The sequence below is a fragment of the Numenius arquata genome, chromosome 11 (assembly GCF_964106895.1).
Source record: "Numenius arquata chromosome 11, bNumArq3.hap1.1, whole genome shotgun sequence".
Taxonomy (NCBI): Eukaryota; Metazoa; Chordata; class Aves; order Charadriiformes; family Scolopacidae; genus Numenius; species Numenius arquata.
Window position 1 is genome coordinate 10,578,223 of NC_133586.1, and position 12,350 is coordinate 10,590,572.

At 38.7% G+C, this 12,350-nt stretch overlaps 1 protein-coding gene across 1 annotated transcript in view; it reads right to left on the reverse strand.

The window, feature by feature from the left end:
- The window catches only part of ADAMTSL3 (ADAMTS like 3), a 189,368-nt gene that overhangs the window by 67,272 nt on the left and 109,746 nt on the right, over positions 1-12,350 (reverse strand). Inside the window, exons 7-8 of the mRNA XM_074155696.1 lie at positions 9,925-10,051; positions 685-759 (exon numbers count right to left, since the gene is read on the reverse strand). Coding sequence (XP_074011797.1) covers positions 685-759; positions 9,925-10,051 — 202 coding nt within the window. The remainder of the gene's footprint in view (positions 1-684; positions 760-9,924; positions 10,052-12,350) is intronic.

Sequence of the window (12,350 nt, forward strand, 5' to 3'; positions counted from 1 at the left end):
ACTAATAAAAAATTGTTCCAAATGTTACATGAATGGTTTATTTCATTGCTTGGTATGGCAGTCACACTTACCATTGAAATGATTAGTTGTTTATGTAAAGTAGACCTATGGGTAAAGAAATTACCATAGGTACTACCATCAGCCTTATATAGAAAATATTAGGAAACAATGTCTAAGAGAATAGCAAGCTGTTTCTCATAGATGGTATGTAATGACCAAAAGTATTACAAGGAAACAGAACTTGTGTAGTTTCTTTCATGTATTTTGTTTACCTTACCTCATTTTTACCTAGACTACTTTTGCTTGAACACTGCTCACTGACCAAGAGTAATTTCAACTGGACTGTTTACGCTATCTCAGACTCTTCAACAGAAATCCAACGCTGGGTTATACAAGTGCTATCAATCCCATGGATAACCCTTTGAAAGTAAATTTGACGTAATTTTTTGCATGTAGTTGAAGAGTGTACTGTATTTTAGACATCTTGTCTAAGAATTACTTGGTTTAAACACATTTAGAAACCACCGTGTTCTGTAGGGCTACCTTCAGGCTGGATATTAAAGATGGAAAGGGGAATCAAGGTCATGATCTTATGCATATTCCCCAAATTTGAATGAGTTCAGATACAAGGTTCTATTTTTATCTTCTGCCTGTGAATAAATACATAAAACAGCTCAGTCATACCAAGGTGTGCTGGTCCTTTTAGGGTAATTCTCACACTGCGACTCCCATGTGGTACAGCAATCACAGTTTCTTCCCCTAGGAAAATTAAAGAACTGTTTTAGAAGTTATCTTGCATCAGGGAATTTGCACATCACATAACTAGACTGAAAACTGTCAAATGTGTCTAAGAAAATATTTAACAGGTTTCACAATTTTTCTATTAAAAATAATCATATGTTATTTTATTAAGTACAGTATACTGAGCCTCTTTGCTATGCTATGCAACTATTAAGACCTACAAATGGACTTGTAAATCTTTCTTGCTATTGGAAAAATATTTGCTATTAACAAAAACAACTGAAATGTCAGTAGCGTATTAGGAACATATTTACACTCTGTTGTCCTAGTTTTATTTCCTAATCATTGAATTGACATAAGGAATCTGCTAAGTAGTACTTCCCCCTTACAAAAATCTGCAGCTGTTCAGTCTCATTTTGCCCACACCTCATTTCCTGCTGCAGGTCACAACTTTAATAAGTGGCAGGACTTACAGGAAATAAATCATCTACTTAACACTAACCCTTAACCAATTACAGACCAGTTAAGACCAAATATATATTAGCTATAACGTATATGTTATAACAGTGTCTGCATCTAACTTACCATATAAGATCATTCCTTCCAGTAAGAGCCTCAATTTAAAATTAACCAGCCCTGGTTTTAAACCAAACCAGCTCTGGATAGGACATGTCAATACAAAACAGCTTTTGGCTGCCTGAATGGCCTCTTCATATATAAATGTACAACACACTTACTTCAGTACATTTTACAAAGGCAGAAAGTTATTACTTTCCATTTCAAATGTAGGAAATCTGTGATTTGCCCAAGCAAACTGAGTTAACAGTCAAATCAACAGACCAGGGTCTTTCATGCCAACAAGAGCAGTGGTCTCAGACAAGGGTACGCACAGTGCGTGACACGGATATCCACAAAAGGATGAGAGAAGTGTCCAAGCAACAAAGTACCAGCGTGCTGTCTCCTATTCCCATCACGGCCCAACTGCAAGTCCTCTTTGAGGCAGGACCTGCAAATGTGGGCCCGTCACAGGTCCGCCCTGCAGAGGGTGCTCTGTTCAGTGATGGCATTAACGTACATCGAGGGCCCGGCGTAGAGCTAGTTCATTTTTGCAAATTCAAAAAGTAATATCAGTTGAAGGTCAGTGACACATTTGCTCCCAAATTACTCATGCAATATTTAGAGTAAGAATATTTGAGCTTAGTTTTAACTAAAAAATAGTTGAAGCATGTTTCTTTCCACTTTAAACCGGACCCTTTTATAGTAGATGCTAAATTATCAGCTTCTGGTTTACATCCCCTTAGCATAAGTATGAAATCCTGCCAAATGTTCAGGATACTTCAAGTAAATACAGCAATTATTTTTTCTGAAATAAACACCTTCTTATGTTACAGTTTTTATATCGCCAATTTCTAGGAAGGTCATTTAAATATAACAATTTATTTTGGATGTAATAAAATATGATCTTTATTAATTTCATACTTGGGTATTCCACCAGAGTGCAAAATACTACAGTAAGAACAATAATATAGTTAAGAAGCCCTGGAAAAAACATTAACTACTGAACCACTTAATATCTTTTTGCATCTTGGTTTTTCATCAGGCGAATTGCTAAAGATAGCCAGAAGGTAGTGGATGTGTATATCTTTAAAGTAAGGAAATAACTACTGAATTCATATGTGCTCTACAGCATTTGAGAGAAAGCAGGTTTGAGGGGCCCATCTGTCCCTACTTGGTCAGGAATTGTATCCTGTCTTGACAACCAACCAGCAGTTACAGCACAAAAACCTCAAATAAGAGTCTGATTATGACCAGTTCTGAATACACGCAACTGCTGTTTTGAAGTGGAACCAAGGGCGCTCTGCACTGAATGGACGAGGCCCAGATTTGCAGATGTGCAGAGATGTATAGGACTGCTCCTCTTGAGAACAACCAGGGTCGTTCTGCTGTGCTTCCTCCACCTCCTTACAGCAAGCTCTGCTCGCCCCGGCAGGCCTTGTTGATCCCTTTTCAGGATGCTTCACATTCCTTTAGCTGTACTACAGACATTCCACCCTCACCGAGGCACTCTCTGATATGGTCCAAAAGTCTCATGGGGGTGCTAAATTTGGTGTTTCTCTGCGGTGGAGACAATATTACCAGAAAGTATTTTATTTGCATTAGAGGACATGACTAAGTTCACCACCGCAGCAAGGTTCAACCTCTGCAGCCCTATAGACCTGTCAAGAAGTCTGACAGCAGGAGATTCTCGTAACCTGACTGAGATAATTACGACCTAGGGCAGTCTTTCTATGAGATGAAGTAAATTACAGGAAAAAATAAAAGTGAGATTGTTTGAATTCTGGGGAATTGGAAGAAAATGGGACAGAGCTGACCTAAGGGACTCCACCTTCTCCTGAGGACAGCTTTAACTTCATATGAAACAGTAGTTGTGATTGTCCAGTTCTGGCTCCAAAACAATGTATTCCAAAGGTCTCCGGTTCTCAGTTGAAGCACATAATTCATATTCTTAAAGGAACACAAGGCTCTGTAAACCTATTTAAAAATGGTTATGCTGTACATTTCCCATTAAATCAGTAGGATCCACACTGTTAAAAGCAGTGAACTCCTATGAAAACATAAGGGGAAATTGCTACCCTGAAATCTATACTTAGAATTTCCAATTATCTTTTTTTTTTCCCTTGTACTATTTATGTATCTTTGAAAGTTAATTGCTGACCTTCGTCTAAAGCTGAAAACAAATAAGCCCAAAACCATCCAGAACATGCAGAAACACCACACTATAAAATTTGATTTTAGAGTCATAAACCTCACCTTAAAAAAACTGAGAAATGGGTTAGATATTGTCTCTCTATTCTAACACTGCTTCCACTGTAGGGATTCCCCTGGGCATGGGGGTCATCTTTTTCTAGCATCAGCTTCAAAATGGGCTTTCTGCTCTTGCCCAGGGAATCTCTCAGCAAATATGTTCACACACTACACACAACACTTGCTGATTAAGCCTCTGGACTGCTTTTACTTTAGATGGCAAGGTTTGATCCTGTTTCTATGGTGTTAATGTGGATTTAGATTTTGGATTTCAACGAGAGCAAGATCAGACTCCCTGCTATGGTAAGACTGGGAGCTAATCCCCAGGATCAAAATAAAGGAGCCACATTCCTGAGCTCAATCCAATTCAGCAGGTTTTATTTATTTTTCCATGTGGGCCATGGTGGACCCATTTACTGTTTTACATATGGGCCAATTGGGATTTTCCCCCTCTCTCCTCTTACAGTAGGGCAAAGGGTTTATTTCAGGCCTATAAAAACTGTTTCTTTCCATGTATTTGCTCAGCACTTATCTGCTGGTCCTCCAGTTCTGTGTGAAGGCCTAGGTACTCTCAAAATACAAAGAACAATGGTCCAGCACAAGGGAACTAAAAAGCTTAAAATTTTTGGAGTCTTATTGCAGCAGCTTCCCTCATTCATCTTTTCTGTCCTTGAGTTCTTCCCTCTCCAGCTTCACACTCTCTCGCTCTGTATCTCCATCCCTCTGTCTACAGGTCCCATGACTGAAAGTCTGTCTCTTCATGTGAGCATGTCACTTTTTTGCATTGTTGAGTAAGTATTTCTAAGCTGTGGTAACCTGCTCTGGAGACAGACAGCATGGCCTCAACTCATTTTAGTTACATACTTCTTTCTACTTCTGGATACCTCTTCTGAATTTGTAAACACTGGAGAAAATGTACGAAGACACACAGTAAGCAGTCCATCAAGAAAACCAATCTCAAGGAAATGCAGTGCAAAAGAAATAATGAAATACCCAATGTTCTTATGCAGGAATTTCTCCAAGTAAGACAAGCAAGATCAGGAAAGTAAAGAAGGAGGCTTCATACTACCTGTAATAGCCTCAAGTAAACCTACCAAACTAAATGGATCTGTAGACTGGAACAGTTGGTGCTGAAGACCCAGTATCCACACTATACATATTGCAGGTGCTTCACTTTGAACTAACTCTAGCCCGATTTCGTAGTTGTTGGAGAACATTATGTGCTTTTCTGGGGCACATCTTCTGGTTTAACTTAATAAAAAAAATCCAGTTTATACTCTCGAAGATCACTCCATGATGTGAACTGATGAGCAGTATGTTAGGACCATGATGAAATTTGCTCCAAAAAACATACTCCTTATCCGAACTGAAATGCTAATATATTGGCATTCTATCCCTCCACACACACAGTTTTCTTGCCAAACCAGTCCCAATTCCCTCTTCTCGCTCTACATACAGTTTATTTTTCCCCTTCCTCTCTGAGTGTGTCTGACTCCATCTCCCACCCCAGATTCCATATCTAATCTCAGTCTTCCGCTCTTCCTCGTTTTCATTGACCCAATGTATCTGTATATCCCGTCCTAGGCCCTCCTCTCACCGTCTCATATCTATCTTCCCTTCACTGTATGAACATACTGTCAAATTTTTCTTTTCAGCCAGTCTCATTTTGTCTTTCCCTCTCCTCATGTGATCTCATCACCCCCAATCATAAGTCTGAAGCCTTAATGCCTGAATTAAAGCCTTAAAGCCCTAATTCTGCCTGAATGTGAGGCAGGAGGCATCGTAGAGTTCATCCCAAGGTACCCATTCTACGCTGCAGCAAAGCAGAAATCAAGAGTAACCTCAAGGAGACTTTTTAACAGCTTAGTTCTGGAAGAACATGCTAATTTATTCTAAGGACATATTATCTGTTTGCAGTTAGGAAGTGTAACAAGCAAAAGCACAACTAAAAGGACAAGTTTTCAAAAAATGTCAGCTGTTAGCATCCAAAAAGCCCCTACAGAGCCTGAAAGAAAAGGTTTTTTTGAAGGGTTGTAGTAAAATATGTGTTGATGTTCACAGATATTGCAAAAGACTTGTCCATGACCAGAAGACCAGTGCCTGCCAAATTTCAAATCCCTGATCCATTATCAAGTCCAACAATGGAGGATGTTAAGACTTATTAAAGAAAAGGTTTCAGGAATGTTTTGACAGTGGGAAACAACATGTTTTTCTCTTCTGTGTCCTTGGAATATGCCGAGTTGTTTTGGCTGAATTTTCTCCAAAACATTCAGCACCTGGCATGGAAAGTTTCTGACCCAACTGTTGAATTTTGGCAAAAAATGAGTCATATAAAGTGAAGTATCAGGCAACCTTGACAATGGGGGTTACCAGCTCCATGTATATTGATTTCAAAGAGGGAAAAAGATGCAAGGTAGCAAGCTGTCACAAAACTGAGCCAGCTGATGACACTGGACAGGGAGCCTTGCAGAAGGCCTCTCTTTAGATAAATTACCAAGTGAAAGTAGGTTTTTGGTTAAGTATGCTTGAGGACGATGACATACAAACATGTAACAAAAAGTGACCAATGATAAATTACACAAATGCCATAGGAAATAAAACGCATGGCAAGAAATTAAAACAGTTACAAAGTTATCAACGTTGAAACATTTGTGTGAAGCTTGTAGCAAAAAGTTCAGAAAGATAAAACTTGTGAGTCTCAAACAGCTTGAGAACCAAATAAAACCAGATTAGGGCAAATCTGTGCCTTTAACTTCACTGTCTGTAAATTTCAGAACCAGCATCTTTCCTTCTTCCTTGGTATCAGAATCAGAACACTTTCCTACCATTGCTTGCCAATAATGGTGCAGAAAGCAGACATCGGGGCCCAATCCTACAATTTTTCCATGTGCGCAAAGTGCAGTGGAGTTAATGGGAGTTCCATGCATATAGTACTAGAAACATCAGGCCCATGATATCTCATTTCCCAATGGGACGGTACATTTTACAACCTATTACACTTTTTGTTTGAATATCATTAGTCAAATCTTTAATCATTTTACCAGAATATTAGAATCTGGCTTGCTGGCAGAAGTCTAACTTGGTCTTTCAAAGGCAATTAAGTGTTAGTGGAAAAAATAAAGAACTTTTGAAATGACAGTTCATTTCATATTTGCAAAACAGTAAGTTTGCTTTCAGTGATGTTTAGCTTTCCAATCAAAGGCATTCATTTTATGTAAAAACATATAAAAAAGTTAATAAAACAAAGTGAGTCCTTTATGAGAAATCATTTGCTATCAATGCCTAAATTTATTTTTTAAAAATAAGGACCAAGATAGCTAGGCACTTTTATTTTCCCTTATGTCTCCTTTTTTTTGTCATAATAAAATCTTTGGCTCTTGCTTTCCTTCCAGTTCTTTAATTTGCCTCATTGCACAATAAAATTTACATCCTGCTCACAACCTTAGGAGCTCCCTCTTAAATACATGTCTGTCATGTGTCGATATTTTACTTCTCAACACTAGCTCTGGAAGCTTCCAAATGACTATTTGGAAGATACTATGTCTCCCTTCACTCATACATTAGCACAAAGAAAGCATGGCTTTATTTCCACATGTCATTCACATCGTATTCATAGTATTGAACAACTTAACCCAAAAAAGATTTTGGCACTATCACAATATGAAGAAAATAATCAAAATTTCTGATTTTAGTAGCATGTGTGCTGTTTTGCTTGTGTGAATGATAATTTAGTCATATAATCTAGCCTACTTCAATGCAAGGTAAAACCAAAACTTGACATAACTGACATCTTTTCCCAGAATAGTCTATCTTCATATTTAATTTTAAAAAACTCTTCAAGAGCCACTAAATTATGGCAGAGAAAACAATGAACCATGGGTATACTTCATGATCAACTGACATCACCTACATGGACTTGTGCAAAGCATTTGACACTGTCCCACACAATATCCTTGTCTCTAAATAGGAGAGACATGGATTTGATAGATGGACCTCTCAGTGGATGAGGAGATGGCTGAATGGTCACACTCAAAGAGTTGCGGCCAGCAGCTCAATGTCCAAGTAGAGACGAGTGATGAGTGGCGTTGCTCAGGGGTCAGTATTGGTACTGGTGCTGTTTAATATCTTTGTTGGTGACACGGAAAGTGGGATCAAGCCCACCCTCAGCAAGTTTGCCGATGACACCAAGCTGTGTGGAGCGGTTGACACACCTGAGGGAAGGGATGCCATCCAGACGGACCTGTACAGACTTGAGAGGTGGGCCCATGCAAACCTCGTGAAGTTCAACAAGGCAGGCCCTGCACATGGGTTGGGACAATCCCAAGCACAAACATAGGCCTGGCTGCGGCTAGATTGAGAGCAGCCCTGAAAAGGACTTGGGGGTATTGGTTGAGAAGCTCAACATGAGCTGGCAATGTGCGCTCACAGCCCAGAAATTCTTTACTCTGAGGGTGGTGGGGCACTGGAACAGGATGCCCAGAGAAGTTGGGGATGTCCCATCCCTGGAGGTGTTCACAACCAGGTTAGACAGAGCTTTGAGCAACCTGGTCTAGTGGAAGGTGTCCCTGATCATGGAAGGGGGATTGGAATTAGGTTATCTTTAAGGTCCCTTCCAACCCAAACCATTTTATGATTCTGTGGTTCTAACTTGTTCTAACATGTGAAACAAGTACAACTTGATAATTCTACAAAAATATTATCCACTTTTTACTGCTTCACAAGTGCTTGCTCTGTGCTGACCAGAACCTTGGAGTATCTGATATGACAAAGTGAATAAAAAGTGGCCCTCCATGAAAATGCTTTTTCAGCTCTTTGCAAACATTCAAGACATTTGCTCAGTGTTTCAGGATGAAAAACTCTTATGAATTGCTGAACTACATTCTTCCACCCATGAAAAAGGCCTCTATCAAATGCTAGACAAAGGCTGACGCTGGTAGCCCATCTGGTACACAAGAAAAAAAGGCTCTTTGACTTGTACCAAATTATTCTGTGACTTTAAAAGATGTTGCCACAAAAATATTCACTTTTTAATTTAGATTACCTCTGTTATACATATGTATTGAATTAGAGAAATTATGCACCTGCACAGTGTTGTATAGCCTAACATGAAACATTGTAGATCAATACAAGTAATCACACTCAAAGGTAACAAGCATTGAGATAACATACATTGAACTTCAAGTTACATCCACATTGAAGCATATCACAAGCAGTGGCATTGAAAAACCCCATGGAAATATTTATATGCACTGCAATAAGAATGAAGCATGATTCAACATACAACAGCTCTTTCAAAGTGAGGGCACAAGTGAAATATTTGCAGGCTGAACTACAACAGTACTAAAATATATGCAGCTGTCAAAGGCAAGTGCTTCATCCATTAAAAACAAAAACAAAAACAAAACCTGCTTGGATTTGGATGTTGAGTATTGACTTTACGCTAAGAGCACCAGATCATCACCCTCGCATCTTGTGACTCTGCAGGAAGGTAACAGACCCCAAAGGCCCCATCTCCACGTGAGAGATGCACGTTGCTAGTTCAGAAACAGAAAAAAATAGATGTGAGGCAACTATCTGACATGATAAACACATAGGACATATGCTGCAAGATTACAGGGAGCATCAGCTGTGAGGATGGAAAGCACAATTGTCAGAGGCGAGCCTCTATTGAATAACCTTGTCTGGATATCAGTGTAGCCAGGCTCTTAAGACTCCAATAAGGGCCTACTTCTGACACACCTCCTCTCTTATATTTTCAATACTGCTGGGGCTTACAGAGCTATTCACAGCAAGATGCTAATTATTTTGAGACAGAATGGCAAAATTTGAGCCGAACACACACAAAAAGAGAAGAAAGTTTTATTCCCTTTCACATTGTGCTTTTTGTACCATACAAGTAGTTAACTGGCCTCTGAAGTTCAACTGTCTTTAGACACTTGAAGGAAAAAAAAAAAAAAAAAAAGGCAAAGTTAAATTGAAAACCAGGCACTTTCAATCATGGGCCACAATTTCCATAAAACCATCTATAAGATGTTTCCATGATTTAAAAACATTGCTGCAGCATCACATATATTGCAACATGAGGATACCCTCTAAAATAAGATGTGCATCCTGATGGTTATTCCTGATAGAATGAATTGAGTAGGTCTATAAAAAAAAATATGCATATCTCAAATTCTTTCCTAGCTATACCCTAATGCGTGGTATCCCTCATGGAATTTCAGTAGACTAATCTAGCACAGACTTTAGAATAAGTAGCTTTGGAAAGCTGCAAACAAGTATACAGTGAAAAGGTCAATACTCTGCAATATGTATGTTAATATACAAGCAGAAAACATAGATAAGGATAAATTATCATAGGATCAATTTGCAACCTACTTTTTTCTGGTGAGACATGTGCCTTAGCTTGTCCCCTCACAAGCCTGCATGTTGAACCATCTCCTGCACAGATTCCACAGTTGTCCTCCTTGGCATTGCTCCCAAGTTGTCGATCACAGCCTACTGCCTGCCAACATCAACAGCACAGTCAGAAGGAGGGCAAAGCTGTAGTAGACATGCTCAGGTTTCTGGAATTTTATTTATTATGTTATCCTTTTGATTTTATGAGCTGGCCTCATTCTATCAAAGCATATCTTGCTATTTAGGATTTTAAAAGCACACTGTCATTTCCATGGTTTTAATGATGAACCACAACAACTGATATATTAAGCTATTCAAGCATAGGAAATACATGAATCAGTTTCGCACTACTTATGTGAATGAATACCATTGAGTGTTACTCGTTCCAACACAAGGACAACTATGTTATTTACAATTTGTTTTTCATCACCTGTTTAATTACGTCTGAGAAAGGATTAATGTAATGAAATAACCCAAGTTAAATATTTAAAGGGCACTCAGCCTTTGGCTTCACAGACAAGCAGCTGTGGGCAGTGCTCATAATCTAGTGTCCTGGCTGTTCAAAATTTAACTGGAATTCATATAGATCTTCTATTTGCCATTTACGTCAATGACATATATATTTGCTAACCAGGTTTTAAAAAACTTGGATGATTCAGGTTCTCACCTTTTGATTATTTTTTTTGTTGCTGAGTATGAGACCCAATCTATAAAACTTTCCAATGATTATTATAAAAACACCAAACTTAAACACTGCCAAAAATTCCAAAAGCAAAGTTTTTGAAAAACTGTCAAATGAAAGCTCTCCAAATTATAATGAAAACATTTTTCCCAGGTTTTCCTTTCTCTTCATATCAGTCACCCTACAAGAAGCACGGGAGTGAGAACAGGACAACAAAGAAGAACAGACAACATTGACTAAAAGCACCTTCTTGCTGAAAGGGAGATAAATATCTGGTCTCGCCTATCTCACCCTTCACAGTTTTGTAGATGAAATTTGCAGGTAGTACCAAATCCTGAGCAATGTGTTAAAAAGCTAATCTGTAGCTTCCATTTTTCTCAAGTCAGCCTATACACCTCTTATATCCACACATCCCTGAGAAGTGCAGCTAATTTATCATGGACATATATATTTAATCAAACTCTAAACTGACAAATGGATAGAAAGCACTCTGGAAATTCACAGTTAAAAGCAGTGCTAGAATTCTGAAATTGGCCAGCACACTTCTCTTCCTATATAAAAATGCTTGGAAGGGGCAGTCTTAGCTGCCAAGATCCACTGCATCTGTGCTGTGCCAAAACCGACACACGATCCTCTTGGAGAGGTGAGGATCGAGTCCGCACGTAAGAGGCAGGGTTGGGTCTTCCAGTCTCTCGCTTAACACGCACAAACTGCACAAATCATGCACATCCGCTGCCAAACAAGGAGAACCGTAATCTTAAAGTTTCATGTATCTATGGGAAAGACAGCAAAGCAGCCCCAACTCCCGCTCCTGCCCCTTTCCCTTACTTTCCCAATACCCTACATCTTGCATTCTCTTATGAGGATGGCATTATGGAGGACAGTTTCTGGTACTTATGGACAGTTGAGAAACACGCAGCACTGAAGAGCATCTTCTTACTAAAGGGTTCAGATTTACTACAGATATCTACATTAGCAGCAGGAAATTTTTTTATTCCTGCAGCTGAAGGAGACTTTCATCCTATGTAGCCTAGCAAAGAATTAATTTTAAAAATAAACAAGCAGCTTAACTGAAATGATTTAATGTTAAGTGAAAATAAAAAAATTAGTTGTAAAAAAATGAAACAAATTAATAAACGTGTGAAATCAGGCCATCTCAGAACAGGTGCTTATTCACTACAGAGGAGCCATGCAGGAACACTATACTATAATTTAGGATTGGATTCAAGATTAAAATGTTTTCACTTGAAGATGTTTTAAAACGTTAGCTCTAAGTTCACCACTGACATCCAGAAAATAACACAAAGCTTGTAAACAAATTACTCTAAACAATCTTATCTTCCTATTTTATCACTAATTAGCATTGAGAAATTAATGAAAACACCACCATTTCAGAAACAGAAACTGATTGGGCCACTGTGTGAATCAGAAAGCAGATAAAATTTCAAGGGGTATTATAATACAATGCTTGAACATGAACACATTGGCCTTAGACTTGACTACTCTCTCTCAGTTCCCAGCTCCACGAGGGACTTTCTTTTCAACTTTGAAAAACTTCCTGTGTTTTTTGATTCCAGTCTGTGAAAGGGGTACAACTGCAATTTCCCACCTCACAGGCATGTTGCAAGAATAAATCTCCTAAAGATTCTGAAACATTCAAATGGTGCAATGATGGGGACTGTACCAGCAGTTGAGAGAGTCTATATTTATCTCAGATAGACTT